The sequence below is a fragment of the Pelodiscus sinensis genome, chromosome 3, assembly GCF_052426305.1.
Source record: "Pelodiscus sinensis isolate ZL-2025 chromosome 3, ASM5242630v1, whole genome shotgun sequence".
In the NCBI taxonomy this organism is placed as follows: Eukaryota; Metazoa; Chordata; order Testudines; family Trionychidae; genus Pelodiscus; species Pelodiscus sinensis.
The window spans coordinates 105,833,576-105,856,958 of record NC_143054.1 but is presented as its reverse complement, the minus strand read 5'-3'; the positions used below and the strand labels follow the sequence as shown (position 1 = coordinate 105,856,958).

The window sequence follows — 23,383 nt, the reverse complement described above, 5'->3', positions numbered from 1 at the left end:
CCTACTGAGATGCGGATGAAGGACAGATATGATGCTAAAGTAGTGAGAAATACACCTCCTAAAAAAAAAAAAGATAGCTATAATATAAAAAAAGACACTTAAAGCAAGCACTCAATGGCAATTACAGCATGATGGTGCAAAATTTAGTAGTCCCAAATTTAAAAGCTGCTATAAAAAGGGGCTGCTTTGTCATGATTCCCTCTGGCCAAAATCCTGAAGCATCAAGCCAAACCATTACAGTTCTGCTCCTCCCTTGCTCCCCATGCATACTGGCTCCTGCCTGTCAGAGGCATCAGCCAAGAGGGGAAGAGGTGTAGGCAATAACTCCATGGGAGTCAGTATGTGCAGGGAGCCAGCTTTTAAGATAGCTCTGAGACAAGCACCAGCTCCTACCTGCCCCCTTTCCATGCTGACAGTAGAGTGGAGGCAGGGATGGGAGACGGGAAAGAGCTGAGTAACTCTGAAGCTTAACAGATGAGCCCAGACTCATTGGTTACATGTTACACTAGTTTAAAGTAGGGATTTAAGTGTTAGTCAAATATTTAATTTGGCACAGCCCTCCACTGACAAAGAACCTGCTAGAACTAACAAGACCCAAGAGTACAGCAAAAGGGAGTGGTTACTACTTTAGCTAGAATGCTCTTTGGCCCTCTCCACTCAATAGTTTGTTGAAAGGCCACCCATAGTGTACGTAACAGTGATGTTACTGTGCACTGTGTAGCACTTCAGGGCTGTCTGAGCATGTTTGTGTACACTTGAATCTAACTGTTCCACAAATTCTATTGCATGTAGCGATGTTAAATCTGATAAAGCATATATGCACAGGGCAGTGGCTTCATGCATGTATCAACTCCCAGCTGCCTTCCACCCTCTCATCCCCAACACTGCTGCCTCTCAGGCAGAAGCACAGGGGTGGGGGCAAGCTAGAGATGTAAGTGACAAATCAACTTAACTATACGATAAGCTTAAGGTAACCAGTGGTGTCCATCAAGGGTCTGTCCTGGGACCCATCCTATTTGACTTCTTTATAAACGATCTAGAGAAAGGGGGTAAACAGTGAGGTGTCAACATTTGCGGAAGATAACTATCTTGAATAGTTTGGTAAGACCAAAGCAGACTGAAGAGCTTCAAAAAGATCTCACCAAACTAAGTGATTGGGCAACAAAATGGCAAATGAAATTTAATGTTGATAAATGCAAAGTAATGCACACTGGAAAAAGTAATCCCAACTATATATGATATGATGGGGACTAATTTAGCTACAACTACTTGAGAGAGACCTTGGAGTCAATATGGATAGTTCTCTGAAAACATCTACTCCGTGTGTAACAGCAGTCAAAAAGCAAGTACAGTGTTTGTAATTATTAAAAGTGGATAGAAAATTCTCATTGCCTCAAACCATTGTATGCCCAGATCTTGAATAGTGCACACAGATGTGGTTGCCTCATCTCAAAAAAGAAATGGCATTGGAAAAGGTTCAGAAAGAGGACAACAAAAATTAAGGATTTGGAACAGGTCCCATATGAAAAGAAATTAAAGAGACTGGGAGTTTTCAGTTAGAATAGAGGAGACTAAGGGGAAGATATGATAAAGGTCTATAAAATCATGACTGTTGAAAAAGTGAAGTGGGAAAAGTTGTTTACTTGTTCCCATAACATAAGAACTGGGCGAGGAGGGTCCACCAAATGAAATGAATAGGTATCAGGTTTAAAACAAACAAAAGGAAGTTTTTCTTCACTCAGTGCACAGTGGAACTCCTTGCCAGAGGATGTTCAGGAAAAAAAAAAATCAGAACTTTAACAGGGTTCAAATAAAGAGCCAGATAGTCATTAATGGACCTAGCCTCCAGGAATCTATTAGCCAGGCTGAGTAGGAATGATGTTGCTAGCCTGTTTGTCTGGAATTAGATGACAGGAGAGGGATTGCATGATGATTACACCTGTTGCATTCACTCCCTCTGGGGCATCTGGCATTGGCCACTGCTGGCAGACAGGATACTGGGCTAGATGGACCTTTGGTATGACCCAGTATGGCCACTCTAATGTACTTATTTTCTATGGCTTTAACACACTGGCTAGTGACCCTATTTGCACCATTTAGATTCAAGATTAATCTGATAAGACTCACTTGAGTACAGAATCATAAGTCCTGTGGCACCCTATAGACTAACATTTATTGGAGCATAAGCTTTCAAGGTGCCACAGGACTTCTTGTTTATGCAGATTCAGACTAATACTGCTACTTCTGATACTTGAGTATAGAGTATTGCCCCCAAAAGGAGATAAATGATGGCCAATGGTCAATTCTTGCAGATCCTAGGATTTGCATCTAGAAAAATAAATCTAGACAGCCTCATATACAGGCGATGGGATTGTTACCTACCAGCCCTGTGCTTTTGGGAGCCAGGGAGTAACATTCATGGAAAACCTTCCCCCGCCGCTGCCACCTTCCCCTAAGCCAGTGGTCTCTAACCTTTTTACACCCAAGATCACTTTAAGTCTCAGAACAGGCGAAGATCTACTGCCCCGCCCCTTCCTTGAAGCCCCGCCTACATTACATAAGGAAATCTAATGTAAGTGTACTGCGCAGGTGCGCAGTTCACAGAGGGCTCAAGAGCTACTCTTAGAGCCCCTGAGATCTACAGGTAGATCGCGATCTACTGGTTGGTGACCACAGCCCTAAGCCTTTGCTGGAATCAGACAAAGCAATGAAAAGGCCAGGGAAGACACACCTAAACTAATTAAGGAAACACCCCAGCCTCATCTGCATTGAAGAGAGAACTCATTAGCATACAGAATGGAGACCAGCTCTTCCAAGGCAGGAACAGCAGTGAACTATGGGATACCAAAAGCAGAGAAGCACTGCCTGATGGGAAATCTCTACTGCAGATGCTAAGGAGCCCAGGCCTGCTCACACCCAAATTAGTCATTATCAGATCAATTCTAGTAAGGATTCTATTGACATCTAAAACACTGAAACTGCCTACTTGCATTGTGAGCTAGTTCAAGGAACATCACCCATAACCAGGGGTGATCAGTCTCTATTGTCTCTCCTCTTTCTCTTTGAGCTATTCCTATAAAAACCCTCCTATCCTTGCCCCAAGAAAAAACTGTTCTGATACCTGGATTTCAACTGCATCAGTTCCATTGAGACTTCGTCATCTCCTGTCTGATTGTGCTGGGGGCTCTGCTCGTCTCCTGCCCTCTGGACCCCCAACTACCATCATCATCTGGGAACCCCGATCAGTGCAAGCTCCATGGAGTGGTGAGGTCTCTCTCTCCCTCCCCCCCCCCCCCCCATCAACTACCTCTAAGCATAGCCTCCTGACCCTGCCCTCTGTAAACTGTTATATGGTTACCTAACATTTGTAATCAGTTTCAATTTAGATTTAATATTGTAGCTTTTTTATATCTATTCACTACTCAGAAATAACTTTCATTGTTAAGCTGGTTGCTTCTCTCCCTTTTGCTCACTCTTCCTTAAGGGGTGTTGTTTTGGCTTCCCCATTCGCTCTGCAACACCACTTCTTGTACCCAAGTTAAAGATCCCTGTAGTGCCCAAAATCCTGTGGCGTTTGCTCATCATGTGGTTTACCAGTGAATGACTGGTGTGAAAGTAGGGATAGGGAGTGCTGTACCTGGGGGCTTATAAGGATGGCATCTTAAAGTGCTGTTTAATCCAGCTCACTGAGTCCAAAGGCATATGAGGGTGGAGTGTGGCATTGCTATTAAACCCAGCCAGCTAAGTCCAGGGACATATGAGGGGGTCAGCTTGTGAGTGCTGATTACCCAGTCTCCTCAGATGTGCTCTGTTAGTGGGTGTGAGTGTCTGTGTGTGTTGCTAAGGTGGTAAGAACCTCATCCTGAGGAACCTAGTTCCTGCAGGAGAGCTCCAGTGGGAGAGGGAATTGGCAGCTGGGAGAATTCAGCTCCATATGAAAGCTGAAGTAAGCACAAACAGCACAGACAGAATTGTTACCCCTCCCCCAGTCCCATAAGAGTAACCCTGATAAATGAGCATACCCCAGAGTGTTAGGCAAATCTGGTAACAGGATGGAGCACTCAAGTGTTTCTCAATCCCCATCTTTTTGCTAAATCACTATACCGTTTTAAAAATCCCACAGTTAAATGTGAAATAAGTCTGACTGCTGTAAGAGGCATATCAACAGCAAAACAGTAGTCACCTAACTTGACAAGTTGAGATAGTATACCTGCATGCTCAGCTCACAACTGGAGCTCTGCACAGGTTACTGGATATCAGTTAAAAGCACACAGAATACATGCTGCAGAAAGTGGTTCCATATGAACTAGCATAAAAACCCTTCAGGGAAGTGCAATTGTCCAGTTCAACTACCTTAACAGCTTATGAAGAGTTAACTCAGCCAGTGTTATCCAGTGATCAGACAAGCTATATCATCTGATTATTCCAATCTAGCCTTTGCTGTATTCTTATGGAAAGAAATTGATGAGAAAAACTTGGATATTAATGTAGTCTACAGAGCTGACAGTATCCTTTCCCCTTCCCCACCCAACCATGCACAGGTAGTAGGATAAGAAGGGGATCTATTGATAAAGTTGCAAGTTTTATTTAAAGTGTTTTCCCACTACATTCTGCACATCTCCCATCAACGCCGGGCAAGAAGCTTTCAAGAGCATCCGACTAAAATTGAGACAGAGCAAAATTGTTATGCATGCTAGTAACAAGGATCAGTATTCAAGAAATCCAAAATAAAAGGAAAAATGCCTCCTGTGTCACCTTAGACTAACATATATAGATTATGAGCTTTCATGGCAGTCAGATGAAGTGAGTTTCCCCCCACCTCCATGAAAGCTCATGATCTATATATTTGTTAATCTAAGGTGCCACAGGACTGCTCCTTTTGGAAGACTAACAAAGCTACCCTTCAGAATTGTTTATAACATACTAGATTAGAGCAGTAAAATCCACACAGGAACATCAGAAGTTTACAAATATACACTAAAATGCAAGAGATAATGCTCTTTAGTCAAAAGAATCCTTCCCAAATAAAAATAATTGGCTATCTAACTATACTGTGTTCAATTCTGGTCTGGTACTTTTCCCTAAAGGCCTACAGTCATCTTGTCAACTCATTTCAGAGATAGGCATCTTCCAAATCCACATGCAAGCTCTCTGCTCCCATGAGATGTTTAAAAATTGCCCTAGCATAAATTCCATAACGTGTAGTAATCTTAGCTCTGCGGCTCTCGAGACACTTTAATTAGCTGGAACAAGAACTGTTCTTTCTTCATATAGTAAAGCACCACATGTCACATTTGGTAGCAACTGCAAAGAGTTGAGACTCATGAATTTAGGCAATTCATGCCTGTACTTTTATGACTATGAGCAAGATAGTCAGAATGCCTTAGATGTAGCCATTTCCTTCTTACATTGCTGTGGCACAGACATAAGTTTAATAATCATCTTTGCAAAAGTTTAGTATAAAGACATCTGAAAAAAGCAGCCAATCATGCCAAGAGATCAGCTATAATAAAAAGGGGACAGTTTCAAGAACCATGGAAGAGACTAGGGTTCTGTTACTATAGCTATTTTGTAGCTTTTCCTGCAAACTGTGTCTTCATGTTCTTAGATAAGACTTTAGAAGAGTCCATTAGGTATGCCTCTCCAACCTGGTCTTTCAGTCTCCCAATTCCTTGTCTCTTACTAGCTGTGTTAGCAGAACATCGCCTACAGGTACATTCAACCCTTGTAAGAGCCACCTAAGAGTACAGCAAAGTTGATTCTTTCTTCCTCCTCTACCTGAACAGCATTTGGGCCATACAAGAAAGGGTGTTGGGGCACGAGTTGAAGGCAGGAGAGACGGTTATAGAGAGAAGAAAAAAAGTTGTTTGTGGCTCTCGCCAAGGTTTGGCAATTGTAGTTTCTGGAGGACAAACCAACATACCATGAAAGTATTTTTAGCAAAATGCAGGAAGAGGAACTAAACAGTTCAAAGGGAATAAAATTAGAAACAGTTCTATCAGGTCAAGTTGTGTTTGTGGAAACCCATTTCCTGTATTTGAACGTGCAAAAAAGGACACTCCTGAGAAGGAGTGTATCGGTATCTGTTGTATACTATACAACACATTAATACAACGCGAGTTGGCAGATACTAATATAGGAGTGTCCTCTTTGAAAGTTCAAATATGGTAACCCTACCCATTTCATGTTCGCATTATTCATAGCCTAACGAACAGGCCACTAAAGGTCCGTTTCATCAGATCCGAGCTAAGTCTTCAATAAGCTTTACAGACATGACTAACTCAAAAAACTCTGGTCATCTGAAGAAGTGGACTGTGCCCACAAAAGCTCATGATACCATCTACATGTTTGGTAGTCTATGAAGTGCTACCAGATCTTTTTTTTTTTCCCTGTACAGACTAACTCGGCTACCCCCTGAAGCTTCTGCCAGTACTGATATTGGAGATTATCAGCTGCTGCTGCTACTACTACAACCTCTCACTTCAGTGTCAGTGGTATGGTTCAAGCCCCTACTCTGTCATCTTGGGGAAAGGAATATTACCCATCAGAGACATTTTGGCAGCCACACCTAGTAGCCTTTTAAGGTGTTTAATGCAGGGAGTGTGACTAAGGCACATGTTGAGAGGACAGTGTGCCATAGGGAAGGGAGTGAGGCAATGGGGAGACTATGTGGGGTTTGGGAACCAGTACTAGACAGGCCCCACCATGCCCAGTCCACTGGGAGTCCTAGGCTGGATTGTGCAATTACTCCAGCTGGGACTGGCCTGTGGGCCTGGAGTTGGACAGACACCCCCAATATAGGAGTTTAAAATTAAGTTGAGGAAAAGACTGAAATTTATAAACTGAATATAAACAAGAGAAATTCTTGACCAGTTAGCTTCAGTAGAATACCTGATGACAATTAGTGAGACTGTGGGACAGACTGCTTGTTCTCTGCAGAGTGTTAGTATTTAAGTTTCATTATACTGTAATGAAACTTCTTCCTTTTCATAGTGTCACTTTGCATTTGCACTTAGTACTGCAAACCAATGTCTAATTGAAAAATTGAATCATTCCAAGTAAGTTGTTTTATTTTAGTAAGTTTCAAACATCCAGAGCAACATTTTGACTGAACCGTTTTATTATGTCCACAGCACAAATTTTGCAACTTCCAGAATGCATTCTGGATCTCTAGAATCAGTTAAAGTGCCTAAAAGCCCCTACCTTGAGTAATACTGTTTCCAAACGTGAAGCAATACAATGAAGTGAAATTAAGAGGATCTGAAAGATGTACTCGTGCAGATGCAGTGTTTGTGGCTCCCTAATCATAATAAGAATTTCCCATTTTAAAATGCACTGGTTTAACTGGACATTAGTTGACTCTCATCCAAGGTGTGTTGTGCTTTGGCAACAACATAAATGGTTTCTGAAGGCCACCTAAGAAAAACTGGCTTTAGTAAACAATTGAGCTCATGCACACTGCAATCAGTACATTGTTTTTCTGCAGCGCCTATCTAGGCAAGTTATTGGCTGAAGATAAGCCTATTTGCAAATTGAAAAGAAAATTCAGTCTTTTGCATAATCAGTGTGACTAATACACAGGATACCTGATTGCTCTAAGATGGGCAGTATAACTTAATATGGTAGAAGCATCAAGGTTAACAGATTTCCCATGACATGTGCGGGAATTTCTCCTTGACACTAAATTATTAAGATTTAAAGTGACAAAATGGTTTTGATTTGACTTAAATTTCATATCCTTGAATTTTATATCACTGTGCTTGTGATTTAGATAGAGCACATCATGTAAGTAGGTAACTCAGATACAGTACAAATTGTAAGAATTCTTCACAATATTTCTTCATTAAACTAGAGAACTATGGCAAGCTAACATTTAAATTGCTTTATGGATTGTTTATAATTTAATTGTTCTTTGCACGGTGGTAATCTTTCGCAGAAGAGAATACAACACTGAAAAGATTAAGTAAATTACCTCTACTTATGTAGGCTTTTTAGAACTTAAATTAAGTTTAATATTAATTTAAAAAATTGACAAAATTCAGCATGTCTGATCCATTCTCAGAAAATTAATGCAGGTTATCCAGAGTATAAGTGAACTGAACACAGCTATTTTTCTTTCTCAAAGCCATGCCCGGGGGGGAGGAGGGAGAAGAACGCACATCACCACAGGTAAACATGTTAGGACACAGTTGAGTTAATGCACTACATCCCTCTCCAAGGGCAATGACTCATAGGAAACTACAGATTTAAGTCAGTCAGTCATTTTCTGAAGTGCTGAAATTTTTAGTGCACCAAGTTTTAGTGCAGAATTTGAGGCTTGCTTTGGAATGCAAGCCTTTGTAAAAAGGTACATGGCAGACATAGTAATGGAAGAGAAACCTTATATAATAAGCTAAATTCTGCATGCTTGAAAGATTATGAGCATAGTATGAAGAATCACATCAGCGACCAAACTGAAATTATGGCTTCTACAAAAAAAAAAAAAAAAAAAAAAAAAGAAAAGATTATTATGACTAATCTACACATGCAGCTACGTCACTAGAGAGGGTCCACAGGAGAACTCTCCCATCAGCATAAAAACCCACTTCCTTGAGAAGTGATAGCTATGTCAGTGGGAGACATTCTTATCATAACACTGTCCACACCACTGCATAGGTTGCTGGAGGGAGGGGGGGGTTGAATACCCCTTCCCCAAGTGATATAACTTATGCTAACATATGCTCTTGTGTAAAAACAGCTTACTTTACATACAGCTTATGACAGTAAGCCTTTTATGTAAGAACCTGTGTTTAATTCACCATCAAGGGCTTATACTCTACTGCAATAAAACCCAACAGCCTGAAGATACAGCAAGCTAAACCAATTACTGATCATTAACACATTAACCCTTAGAAGCCACCACAGTACCCACACCCACCCACCCCCCAAAAATGGGACTTATATCTTTCAATGTATAAACATAAAATAGTAAGCCACCCCCAACCAAACTTGCTGTAATATTTCTACCTTCTCTATATTTCATTGTGAATCCTGCACTTTCTTCCCTAGTTCCCATGGGACCAAGGAAGTTAAGAGTTAGGCACCTACCTCACTTGAGAGCTTCAGTAAACCTCAGTAGGTGTCCACCTAAATCATCTGTGCACAAAGCTGAGTGGAAAGATTTATCCAGGCACCTGCTTTTCCACTGACATTGATTTTGAGCAAGGTCCTTCCTTTTGTCAAGTTTCTGGCACCTTTTAAATTGGGATGTACACCTATCTCATAGCAAGGTGGTTTGAGATAGCTAGATGGAAATGTAATTCAGTGTTTTTACAGACTGAGTCTTGATGTTTAGTGAGGTTATGAGCAAAACTGAATATGTTAGAACTTTAGTAGAGTGCAAGAATACGGAACTCTTCATCATGCATTTCCAGATTGATTAATTAAAATTGTATTGCTATGAAACAAGTAAAACCATTCTAGTGATAAAAAGTTAACACTATTCTTCTTAACCACAATGAAAGCCCCTAAAAGGGGCTTAATTTTTTTTTGGAGGAGCCAGAAAACCTACATTAATTGAAGCTTTAACAATACTTTTTAGTTTGGCATTGAAATTAATGCCTCTGGAATAGAGAAAAAAAACCCTCCAATTGTTCTCCAATTCTATGGCACTTCATTCTGCCTAGAGCATTGCTGTTAATATAACCATATGGCTTACTACCAGCACCCTTTTATCATTTGCATTAACTATTATAAAGAAAGGAATAACTAGATTTTATTTTCTGCTGTTCTATAAGACTGTAGATCTTCATCACCATGGTGATATCTAGGCAGACAGCAAGATAGGTTTGTTTCATTTTAAAGTCCTTAGATGTCTCATTAAAAATCCCTGAAGGAGCAAACTTTAAATAGAGAAATTTCTAGATCGAGCCACATTTGCCACACTCACACCTTATACTATTTGCAGAAAGAGGTAGATTACCAAAGAAGAGATCCCCCCCTCTAGGTCTTGAAATACTAACTTGGAAGAAAATCCTAGCTATAATTAAGCAGCCTTTTTTCCTGCAGTGTGGAAGCACACAAGAATGAGCTTCACTTCTGTATTTTGCTTCCCTGGATTCACAGGTTCTCATCTAAACTGGTTTTGTTATCTGATGCACTTGCAGAAGAGACACCAACTGAGGCAAAGGCATTAGCCATCAAGTAGTAGATTATGAAGTTAATTATCTTCTAAATGTTACACCAGACTTATGTATTTTGTTTCCTGTACCAACATGCACCTAATGGCTGCTCAGCTGCTTCTTAAAGATAAAAGCCACACTCAAGATCAGTTAATGACATGACTAATGTAATACATCTAATATAACTAAGATCACTGATCCTCAAAATAGGCTAGTCTATAGTCTATTTAAAAAATTCAATACACAAGCATGTATACAAGGGAGTGAAGTAATACCCTGCTAAAGCACCATATTACTACTCCCTAACAGCTTGTTACTGTTGCCCCTACAACAGGTGGGCAATCCTTTTTCCCCTAGGAGAACCACTTCTTGAATTTTGGTGAATAGTCAAGTGCTGGCTCTGACCCCTCTCCCCCACCCCCACCCCAGGAGGGGTGGAGCCTCCCCTGGAAGAGGTGTGGGAGGGGGCTACAGAAAGGGAGAAAAAACAAGAGTGTATGAGAGAGACAGCTGCTACTGGGTAAGCATCTGGGAGAAGTCACATGGTGTGTAACACAGGGAAGCTCTCCTGCTTTGTCTGCCCCCCCCCCCCCCCCACCTGCTCTGTAGAGAGGGGAAAAAATGTATGTGAAAGGAAGAGCACAAGCAATGAAATCTTAGTAAGAGTGCACTGCCTCTTAAAACATGCTCTCATGCTTCACATTGGAGCAGCTCCTTCTCCCCTGCTCTGCAGAAATAGTATATATAGGGCTGCCGGCTGGCCAGCACGCGCACGCACACACAAATTGTCTTGAGAAAAAGGGGGAGACCAAAGTTGAGGAAAACAAGGCTTCCGTCCGAGGGAAACAAGAAATACTGGACATGTGTCTTTTTAAACTGGACAGAGGACCCGACTAATGGATAGTCCAGGTGAAAACCTGACATCTGGCAACCCTAAGCATATAGGAGCAAGGGTACACCCTGACTTCTGCAGCAGAGCTGCACCTGGAAGAGATGCAAGTGCTGGACAAAGCGAAGTGGGAGGGAAAGGCAGCTGAACACAGGTCACTGGCTGTAAGTATGAATGTTCTGATAATCAGCTGGGCTGGCTGAAAGAAAAGGTTCCACTTTTAGTAAGGTCTAGTGTGTCTCAGATGACTGAATTCTGTGCCCATTCCACTACCTCACCAATGACAACCCAATCAGAATCCATCTAGATGAGCTGAATTAAGGAGGTTATAATGGTTATAGTTTGTTCTAATACCACCATATTAGGAAGGGAACCATCACTAGTCAGTCTTTCCTTCACTTAGCTCAAGGGCTATGTCTACATTGCGCATTCTTGTAGAAGAACATATGCAAATGAGGCACAGAGATGAAAATAAGCAGAGAACGGTTCTTGCTCAAGACTGGGTTTTGCGAAAGAAGGAGCAGTGTAGACGGCTCCTTGCGCAAAAGTCCCTTGCACAAAATGGCAGCTCATTGGTATGCAAATGAGGCACAGCAATATTCATCGCCATGCCTCACTTGCATATCTTCTTGCACAAGAATGTGAAATGTAGAAGTAGCCTAGGAGGAAAACCTCGTTTTGCAAAGTGGCAGCTAGACAGCACTTACTTGTACAGGCAGTCCCCGGGTTACATACAAGATAGGGACTGTAGGTTTATTCTTAAGTTGAATCTGTATGTAAGTCGGAACTGGCGTCCAGATTCAGCCGCTGCTGAAACTGACCGCCAGTTCTGACTTACATACAGATTCAACTTAAGAACCCCAGGCGTCCCCAAGTCAGCTGCTGCTGAAACTGATCAGCGGCTGATTCCAGGAAGCCTGGGGCAGAGCAACTCTGCCTTGGGCTTCCAGTGGTCAGCGCTGGTCAGTTTCAGCAGCGGCTGACTTGGGGACGCCTGGGGCAGAGCAGCTGGGGTGCTGCTGGGTTGGTCCAGTAGTGCCCAGAGCGGCGCTGCAGGACCAATCGGCAGCGCCCCAGCTGCTCTGCCCCAGGGTCCAAAACAAAAGCCTGGTCTGCTGGGGGGGGGCATACTAGCTGCACCCCCCCCCCCCCAGCAGACCAGGGACACTGGGCGCAGAGCCGCAGCGGCAGCGGGGTGCCGCGCCTCTGAGGCTTTGCTCTGGCAAAGTCTCAGAGGCGCGGGACCCCGTCGCTGCTGCGGCTTCAGTCCCGGTGCCTGTGGTCTGCTGGGGACAGTCCCCAGCAGACCACAGGCATCGGGACTGAAGCGGCAGCAGCGGCGGGTTCCCGTGCTTCTGAGGCTTTGCTCTAGCAAAGCCTCAGAAGCGCGGGAACCCGCCCGGTGCCCCTGGTCTGCTGGAGACAGTCTCCAGCAGACCAGGGGCACCGGAGCAGCTTACAAACAGGGCTCGCTCGCCCCGGAGCTCGCAGGTAGCAATCCGCCACCTCGACCTCCTGGGCGAGAAAGCCCCGTTCGTAAGTGCGGATCCGACATAAGTCGGATCCGCGTAAGTCAGGGACTGCCTGTACTGGCCAAAACACAAGAGCATCAAGTTTCGCCAATATAGCCATTCAGCTTATAGTGATTTATTTTCCAGTTACTTAAGTGTCTGCATAACTTTTTTTTTTTTTAAAAGCTATATTTTAAAATCCTGTCTAAAGTTGTTAGCCTGCATCCAAACAGACAGTCCGGATTATTTACATGCAGCTGTGCAGGGTTAGAAAATAGCGGATGTGGTCCTAGAGGGAACGATCACCACATGGATCCTAAGTGCCAGAGTTGCAGCCTTTAGTAAAGTGATAGGCTTTATTAGGAGAATTGAAGTACTACAATAAGATATTTATAAGTTTGTTACCAAATCTACTCCAACTTGTAATGCTCTCTATTTTCCATTTGAATCGGTTAGTGGCCCCAGTTACAGGTTTAGGCCAAACAGATTTATTGTGAAGTATCAGCTGCTTTCAGAACAAATCCCAGCATAAATTTGTTAGTGGTAACTTCCATTCTAAAGCTACCTAGCCAGCTACTAAGCAACCAGCTTGCAACTACCAGCACAAAGGATTTCTAAGTGTTACTATAGTGCTTAAATGATGTAAGGGGAAATCTTATGGGAGTCAATTTGTGCAGCTTTTCTGTCCAGCTGGAAGTGCCTTTGTAAACTGTTTAAGCAGAATGGAGGCCAGGAACAACTACAGGGGTGGGCAAAGGGGTCTCTGCGGGGTTAATCTAGCCCACCAAGCCAATAGATGGGGCCCTTACCGCTCCCCTCACCCACAAGAGCTGGGGACATGTGACATTTCCTCCCCCTACCAAGGGTGTACAGCCTCTAGAGAAATGCCAGCTGTTCTAAAACAGCCAGTGTTTCCCCTCTGGCTGCCACATGCCCCTGGCAGGACAGGGGGAAGAAACTTTGCATACTCTGCCCACCTGTAAGCCCTGATCAGCCTGGGGTCAACAGAAGCATAAGAGGTCTCCCTCCCACTGCAACACTTAGACTCCACAAATGGTTTTAATGCATCTGGCAATTCTCTAGTGCAGGGTGAGGGCCTATGCCAATCAGGGTCAGGCGGGAGATGAGACAAGTCTCCCGGCCACACCCCTTTCCGAGAAGCCCAGGGCCACTTCATAACTTTCTGAAGTGGCCCCCTTTTAAAAATGATTGAACTAGCACAAGTTTGGTGTATACCCTCTATAGAAGAGCTGGCTCCTCTGGGGATGGGGCAGCACAACACAAGTTAAAGCTACAGAAACATGGGATCCATCGGATACGAGTAGATGCCAACTGCATATTCACATTCGTCAGGGAAATCAAGACAGGGCTCAGCTGTGGCAACTAGTGAGAGAGACTTGCAATATGAAATATTTCCTTTAACATAGCAAGTTACTATAATACAGGCATTCAATATTATCCTTTAACTCACTGGCAGCAACAGTAAAAGTTTTCCCTGACCCTTCTTCTAGTCTACCTTAACCCACCCTTGGAATATACATTGCTGAATATGGAAGGCCACAGCCCAATCACCTACAACTCCAAAAGCTAGCAGCAAAACAGCCAGCTTTAAGGAAAAACTCCTGATCAGTTCTCTGCACAAAAGTGCAAAATACAAGGGCATCAAGTTGTGTGCCAATATATACAGTCTCTATGGTCATTCAGTAATTGGCCTCCATCAAAAGATTATTATAAGTTTCACACTGACAGTCTAATGACTAAGACCACCAACTTATTTCACAGCTATGTAAGCAACTGTTACGGCCAGTGTGGACCTAACCTCAATAAGCCTGCCATAGCACCAAAAGGCTTCAAGTTTATTAATAAAAATATTGAGCTACCTAGTCTTTAGCTTCTCCATTTTAAGATAAAGATATTTAAGGGTAACATTTTCAAGAATGCGCACATTATGAAGCCTAAAGCATCTTCGAAAGCATTACTCCCCTCCCCCCTTTGATTTATTGTGAAATGCCAGTTCTTGTTCACTTACACACTGGAATGTTTCCTCCATCATCCCAATTATATATCTAGAGCCCTGTAAATCTACAGATAGCCACAGCTCATTTTTGCCACTATGGATGCAAGTACAAGTTTTGTATCTGGCTATCTACAAGTTTGCCGATATTCACATATTTTGCAGATGTGGATACTAATTTTAGAGCTCTGTGTGGATAGAAACAAATTATAACTACATGCAAGTATTTGTTATTTTGAATTCTATATAATCACTTATATTTAGCTATAAAAGTAAATACTAGACTACTCCATGAGTTCATGCAGCAACTTCAATACAGTTTCTTCATAAATAGTTGGTACAAGTCAGAACAGTTCCACTGAACTCAAAATGAGTCCTATTTCATGGTTCTCATACCAGTGTGAGCTCAGTTGTGGAAGTCAAGCATTTATATGCAGGAGTGAAGCCTGGAGGAGGTATAGCCTTTAAAACTCATTTCTATTTTTGTGCAGTGTCATGTTTCCTTGCAAGCTTATTGTATTCCTACCACTATCACAATTTCAACTATCAAGTTGATACCCTTGGTTGGAGCAAGAGCACCTGCTACAGTAAGTATTGCTGTAGCAAATTAACAGATTGGGGCTGATGAAAAGGCCTGATGCTGGCCTGAGGATGGCAACACCTGCAGCTTGAGTCCTTTACTATATAGGCTGGAAAGGAGTCAGTAGTGAGAGCAGGCAGAGCTGTCCATCAGGGAGGGAGCTGGTGGACTGACTCTGCCCATGAGGGAGAAACCCCTCCCACTCAAGACTGTATATAGCTGGGCACTAGCCATGGGTCAAGCTTCCTTGACTAGAGACACAAAGGTGTTGCACATCACTGAAGTCTGAGCTTGATTTGAGAGAGTAACCAGTGTCCAAGGAGCAGGCAGGGAGTGGGGAGCAGTGAGGTGGGGCTCAAAAATGCATTTAGAATAGTTTATACTACACAATAGGGTACCAGGATACCAACTTCAAAACAGTTATATGAAAAAAAACTTACTACATATTGCATTGACATCTGGGATTTTATTTGGAGAAGGCACATTCTGTTTTGAAGATCTATCTAGGTACCATAAAATGATGGAAATGGTGACTGGCAATAACATTATTTGCTACATACGAGAGTACCATGCACTATATTGTTTGTGCTTTGTTAACTTATAATGGAATAAGACTGCAATTACTGTTCTCTTGGGTATATATAAAGTGTAGTGGGATAGCCTCATGACTTCCCAAATCACAAGCAAGACATTAAAAGCCATTTTTCACATGAAAACCACATAATAATGAGTATTGGCACTTGAGTTAAAGCCTAATAGCTCACATCTAGACAACTGAAACAAGGTGATGACAAAAGGAAGAGAACAGATGTGTGGCTGGACAATCAGGGCTAGATATAAGCTACATGAAAAGTGTCAGGTTAAAGAGATGTCTGCATATTTAATCCACTCCTTAGTGTAAACCCAGTGGAGGAAAGTGATTTTGCACACTGTGGGCTACTTCATGTCAATTCATCTTATGTTGACAGAGTGACAGACTTTGGGCTAATTCTCTAACCCAGATGTGCCTCAAGTGCAGCATGAGATTAGACTCCTACAACATTCCTTTCCTCTTTATGTAATTGCAGGCTGCAAACAAGGTTTGTCAGCAACAGGCTTTTCTTTCTAGGGAACTCAAAAATGCCTATGCATTCTTCCAGATACACATTACAATCAAACATTGCTTTCACACTGTTCATATTACAGACAAAACAGGCATTAAGCAAATTGAGGGTTTTTGTTTTTTCAAGAACTGCAGGAAAACTTAACTTTAGCCCTTCAGTTAACAACTCAGGCCTAAATCATGCCTAAAGATGCTTCCTCTCAACTTCAGCTTCACTACTTACATGAGTTACTTTAAGTCCACCAGGGGTTCTATTTATTTTAAAGCTATTTCAGAATGATGGCCAAAAGACTGAATAAGCCAATAGTTTTACAGTTATCATGCTACTAAACCTCTGGAATAAGTCTAAGCATAGATTGTTTTATATTCCCCTAAGTCAGGTGGTTAGCAAGACCACCACTGTCTTTTGAAGTCAGCTGTTAGGCTGCCAAGTCAGTTTAGCCAGACCAAAAGCCTGAAGAGACATTAGATATGTCCCAATTACAGTGAATGCAACCTTAGCAGGATACAAAGCCCTCTTTCTCATGACTTCAAAGAGCCCTTCAAAGCTCTGCTCTTGTTCTGAGTCCAGAGGAAAAATGGATGCCCAGCATGGCCATGGCAAGAGAAGAGAGTGAAGAGGAGTTTGGGTCTCTATTACAGTTGAGCAAAGCACGAACTCATCATAGCGAGAAGACAGGCTTAGCTACCTCTCTTCCTCCCCCCATATTGCGGTCTTTTGCAACCCAAAAAGCAACAGCGCCTGACAGAGCTCAGGGGAGCCCAGGAAAAGGAGAAACGTGCTTCCCTCTCACTCTTACCTGCGATGTCCCAGAGCTGCAGTCTCACCAGGGTCTTGCTGTCCCAGTTGATGACTTTGAGGGCAAAGTCCACGCCGATGGTGGCCCGGTAGTGCTGCGAGAAGAGCTGGTGCACGTACCGCTTGATGATGCTGGTTTTACCCACGCCCAGCTCCCCGATCACTAACACCTTGAAGAGATGCTCCCGGCACTCCAGCCCCCCGGCGCCCCGGCCTTCTCCCGCAGCCATTCTCGCCGCTCCGCGCCCGGCACAGCCCGCTCCTGCTGCTCCCCGGGGAGCTGCCGGCCCCAGCCTTGGGCCACGCGGAGGCCTGGGCAAGGAAGCTGGGACGCGCAGGCAGCCCGCAAACTTTCTTGCCCAACTACTTTCTGCCCCGCCCCGGCCCGGCTGGGAACGCAACCACCTGACTGCAGTCACAGGACACGGAAACCCGGCGCGTTATAAAACCCCGGGGGTGGGAGCGGGGGCAGTGAGTGGCAGCGGGAGGAGCCCAGGCCCGGGCCCCTCCTCTCCCCGCCTTCCGGCCCGCCGCAGTCAATCACCCCTGCAGCTCCCCGGGCTGGTTGGCCTTGCGAGCGGGGCGGGCGCCGCCAGGCAGCGCGTGTTGGGCTCTGCCCCTGCTGCAGCCACTCGCGGTGCCCTCTGGAGACTGGGGCCCCGCTGCCCACGTGCTGCCTGCATGCAGGGGCTGCCGGGTGTCCCCAGTCCTGCCCCCGTCGGTGGGGGAGTGTGAGGCAGGGGTTCCTGGGGGAGGGGGGGCGCTACAGGAGAGGCAGGGGCAGAGCCGGGATGCCGACGTGCTGGGTTGCTTGCGGAGTCTGAGGTCAGGTCTAGGACCAGTGGGTTGGGGTACTTGTTTTGTGTCTGAGGAGCCAGGCCCAGGGCATAGGCGCTGGGGGTTGGAGTGCATCTGCAGCACCCCCTGGCTTGAAGTGGTTTCCATTGCACACAAGGTCTCCAGTTTGGTTCAACAGCTCTCAGCACTCCTGCTATAAAAATTGTTCCAGCGCCCGCAGGGCTAGGGGGCAGCGTGTTGTGCACGCTGGCGCACTGGGTGCTAGTAAGGAAGTAAACTTACTTGTGCAAAAACACACGTGAGGTGTGGACGCTCCACGTGTTTTTGTGCAAAAACAACTTTAATATTGGGTGTGCTGAAAACCATTGACTCCAACTGAAAACCTGACTTTATGCGATGGAAAGGAAGAGCTGGGCCTGCCTGTTGCACAAGTGGATCCATGCATGGTGCTAACTTGTGTGAGGTGAGGACAAAATTTGGAGTGGAGAGGAGTGGGCAGAACCATTAAAAAACATTATTGGGGCTCCAATCTGTACACTAGCACCAGATACAGTACATACCAGAGCCTCAATAGCTCATCAGGGGGCCACTCTAGCTTTTCTTTCCCTTGGCTCCTGCTGGATGTAGTAGATGGGAGCAGTGAAGATTTACAAGGGCAAGATGTTAAAACAAAGGCTTTACCATTTTTCCCTCATCTTTTTGCTGTGCTCTTTGGTGTTGCTCCAGACATTTAATCTCCTCTGTGTCTCTAGTCTGATCCTCCTACTAGGCGGTATTTCCCTCCTCCCTTTAGCAAACATAAGGCTATGTCTACACTGCAGGCTTCTTGCGCAAGAAGCTTTTTGCAGAAGAGTGCGTCCGCACTACAAAGAGTATTGCAAAAAGTGCATCACTTTTGCCTAAGAGAGCATCCAGACTGCATGGATGCTCTCTCGAAAGAAAGCTCTGATTGCTATTCACAGAATAGCCACCAAAACACCTATGCTTTTTTTCAATTGGCTCTTTGTGCAAAAAATCCCTATTGCCCTCCCACACACGTTTTTGAGCAAGAATTATTGCGCCAAAAGGAGTTATTCCTCGTAGAAAGAGGAATACCTACACCACAAAAACCCCTCTGTTCTTTTGATTTACTGTAAACTTACTTGTGCAAAAACACACATGAGGTGTGGATGCTCCACGTGTTTTTGTGCAAAAACGGCTGTTTTTGTGCAAAAACCCTGTAGTGTAGACGTAGCTGTAGCGTGCATCTACACTGCACCAGTAGGTCAAAATAAGATATGCAATTTGAGTTAGGCAAATTGCATATCTTACTTCAAAATAAAATTAGCGCCATATTTTGAAATAAACCACTATTCCACAACATCCCTTCCTCATGGAATGAGGGCTACAGGGACGATGGTATAGTGAGCCTGTTATTTCGAAATTATTTTAAAATAATGGGTGGGTTTAAGAGATGCGTAAGAGCTAATAGCACCGCATTCTAGATATACCCTTACTCTTCCTCATTTACCTTCCTCTACCAGCCATCAAGTGTTCTTCTATTTGACTTTTCTAGGGAACAATATGGCAAATGGTGTGTTATGTATAATCAAGAGGCATTTCTTGCAAGATACCTTTAGATACAAAATGAATTGGATTTAGTGTTAAGCATTTCATAGGGACATCAGCTCATGGGAAAGACATTCCTTATATTTATTAATAAGCATAGAAGATATAATCCTTTAAAGGGGCTCACACACTAGAGTAATAAATGACATTCTTGTCTGTTGATTTCCCATTAAAATGCTTAATTGTAAATCCAGTTTCCTTTCTAACAAAATTTAGCTGATATGGCTTGTCATTGTAAAACAGCTCTTTGTAATAGCATCACAACTATGTGAACTAGGATGGCTGAGTGGTTAAGGTATTAGACAAGTGCTAATTGATATGTGTCTGTGTGGGTTCAAACCCTGCTCCTGTGGCTGTGTGGGTTCAAACCCCACTCCTCGTAGCTCTTGTTTAAACTGAAAGGAGGGATTTGGAATTTATTGGGTTTCTTCCATGATTCTGCAACAGGCTACTTCTGTCAGTCACAATCCTTGGACATTAGGAAAAACTTCCTATCAGGATAGTTGAGAATTGGAATAAATTAGCTGGGGAAATTGTACAATCTTCATCATGGGTGGTTTTTAACAGAAGGTTGGACAAACATCTGTCAGGGATGATCTAGATCAGGGGTATTCAACTTTGGAAGCCCCGGGGACCACAAGGATACTCACAGCACATGCCAAGGGCTGCAACTTAAGTATGGTTTCATCTACATGCAAATATATGCAAATCGCTTCTTTCAAACAGACAGGCATGAATACAAAGATTAAGGCAAGACTACACAACACACAGGCCCCATTTAAGTCAGTTCTGTTGAGATTAATAAAATGCAATAATTACCCAATTTCCACCCATTTGACAGTGCTTTTAATGAGCCAGGACAGTCCAGGAATTTAACTACTAAAATGCATATCAACAGAAAACTATTATATTGACTACTTTTTCGTTTTGGCTCCCACTGGCGGACTGCGTGTTGAGCCCCACGTAAGTCCAAACTGCACCTCGGGTCGCAAACAAACAGGCCGTGGGCCACATGTGGCCTAAACACCATGTGTTGAGTAGCCCTGATCTAGATGGTGCTTGGTCCTGCTGTGAGTACAGGGGACTGGACTTGATGACTTCTTAAGGTTCCTTCCTGTTTTAGTAGTCTACAAACCGATGATTAATTGCATTTAGTTTACCTGCTTCACCTGTTTTTAAAAATGTATCTGCTGCTGAGCATATGTGAGCAGACAGTTGTTGGTGTCTGACAAAAATATGATAAGACTCCTGTCTAGCCCCAAGAACTTTACTATCCAATGTGTGTAGATAGAATGATGATGAATTGAGTATAGATGGAGGTGGGTGAAAAGAGAGAGAATTGATGTTCTTGGGAAATCAATTTTATTTTTTGCATTCATCTTAAGTTTTCAGTCATTTGTCATCTACATTAATTTCCAGAGTTGTCTTTTTAAAATATTTTAAATCAGTATTGTATTATTGTCAGACTGGAGTGGTAATAGGAAGCATATGAATACAGATCAGGTGTAGAATGCTATCCAAAAAGAGGAAACCAAAGTTGGTATACCAAAGGATACAATTAAAAAAATGAACACATATGAAAAGGACAAATCACATTTCAGAACAGGAGAGGGATGCGGGGGGGGGGGGGGGGGGGAGGAAGGAAGGTAAGTGTCTGTGAATTGATGATATTAGAGGTGGGGAGAGTGGGATGTCTGTGAGCTAATGGTATTAGAGGTGATAATTGGGGAAGCTATCTTGGTAATGGGTAAGATAGTTTGAGTATTTGTTCATTCCTTCTTGGAGAGTGTCGAATTTTAACATGAATGACAGTTCAGAGGATTCCCTTTCAAGTGCAGATGTAAAAGGTCTTTGTAGCAGAATGCAAGTGGTTAAGTCATTGAGAAAGTGTCCTTTCTGGTTAAAATGGCAAGAAACTGTTTTTTCTTTGTGATCTTGTCTGATATCTGTTTTGTGGGCATTAATCCTTTGGCAAAGTGTCTGAGATGTTTGTCCAATGTACATAGCAGACGGACACTTTCGGCACATGATAGCATAAATTATATTTCTGGATGCGCAGGAATATGTGTTCTTGATCTTATAACTCACTTGGTTAGGTCCAATAATGGTATCAGCAGAATGAATATGTGGACAAAGCTGGCAACGGGGTTTGTTGCAAGGGAAGGTACCAGGGTTGGTATTAGTGTGGTATGTCCTGTGGTTGTTGGTAAGAATCATCTTGAGGTTAGGTGGTTGTCTATAGGAGACTATGGGTCTGTCTCCCAGAGCCTCTTGGAGTATGGTATCCTGTTCCAGTATAGGCTGTAGTTCCTTGATAATGTGTTGGACAGGTTTAAGTTGGGGGTTGTAGGTGATGACAAGTGGTGTTCTATTGTTGGTTTTCTTGGGTCTGTCTTGAAGTAGATGGTTTCTAGGTATTCGTCTGGCTCTTTCATATTTGCTTTTTTATTTCTCCGGGTGGGTAGTTGAGGTTTATAAATGCTTGGTAGAGATCCTGAAGCTTCTGGTCTCTGTCAGTGGGATTAGAGCAGATGCGGTTGTATTGAAGGGCTTGGCTATAGACGATGGATTGTGTGGTGTGTTCTGGATGGGAGCTGGAAGCATGTAGGTAACTGTATGAGTCGGTGGGTTTTCTGTAGAGAGTGGTGACTAATTTTCCATTGTTGATTTGTACTGTGGTGTCCAGGAAATGGATCTCTCATGTAGGATGGTCCAGGCTGAGGTTGATGGTGGGGTGTAGGTTGTTGAAATCTCTGTGGAATATCTCCAGTGTTTCTTGGCCATGCGTCCAGATCATAAAGATGTCATCGATGCACCGTAGGTAGAGAAAGGGTGAAAGGGGACGGGAGTTGAGGAAACGTTCTAGGTCAGCCATAAAGATGTTAGCATACTGTGGGGCCATGCGTGTACCCATGGCTGTGCCGCTGATCTGGAGGTATAAGTTGTTCTCAAACTGGAAATAATTGTGGGTGAGAACAAAGTTACATAGGTCTGCTATCAGGTTGGCAGTGGTGTCCTCTGGGATAGTGTTTCTAATTGCTTGTAATCCGTCTTCATGTGGGCTGTTGGTATATAGAGCTTCTACATCCATGGTGGCAAGGATGGTGTTATTGGGGAGGTTATCGATGTTTTGTAGTTTCCTTAGGAAGTCAGTAGTGTCTCGGAGATAGCTGGGGGTGTTGGTTGCGAAGGGTTTGAGAAACTACACTGTCTCCTTAAAAGCCTCCCCACAACTACTCGGGAACAAATCTACACAAAAACACCTTCTGACCCCCGACCAGGATTGTTCTATCTGCTTCCCAAGATCCATAAACCTGGGCACCCCGGACGTCCCATCATCTCTGGTATTGGCACGCTCACTACTGGTCTATCCAGCTATGTAGACTCTCTTCTCAAACCCTTCGCAACGCATCCCCCTCCTGTTCTGAAATGTGATTTGTCCTTTTCATATGTGTTCATTTTTTTAATTGTATCCTTTGGTATATATGGTTGTGACTATTTTCTTCCACTATTTGATCTGAGGAAGTGGGTCTGGCCCACGAAAGCTCATCATCTAATAAACCATCTTGTTAGTCTTTAAAGTGCTACATTGTCCTGCATTTTGCTTCAGCTACCCCAGACTAACACGGCTACATTTCTATCAAAGTTGGTAGGCACACATGGCCAACAACGCTGTTTTATGTGGCATGGCAGAAAGTGCAGATTCTCCTATGGGAGAAATGGACAAAAACAGGCCAGGGCACAAGTGGAATTGGTAACATTACACAGACAGCGGGATCTGTCTTGCAGATTGCAGAATTATTTTCTAAACCTATGTAATTTTATTATCTCGGGTGGTATTGTTTCTGGTTTACAATGACATAAGTGAAGAGAATCAGGCCCACATCAGGACTACTAACAGTAGCCAATGGAAATTTTCCTT

The 23,383-nt window shown here is 43.5% G+C and overlaps 1 protein-coding gene across 1 annotated transcript in view; it reads right to left on the bottom strand.

Annotated features, from left to right (window-relative positions):
* Positions 1-17,499, bottom strand: part of RAB32 (RAB32, member RAS oncogene family) — a 44,158-nt gene extending 26,659 nt beyond the window's left edge. The window contains exon 1 of the mRNA XM_006111297.5: positions 17,057-17,499. Within this exon, the coding sequence (XP_006111359.1) occupies positions 17,057-17,285 (229 nt within the window). The 5' untranslated portion in view covers positions 17,286-17,499. The remainder of the gene's footprint in view (positions 1-17,056) is intronic.
* Positions 17,500-23,383: the final 5,884 nt, after the last annotated feature.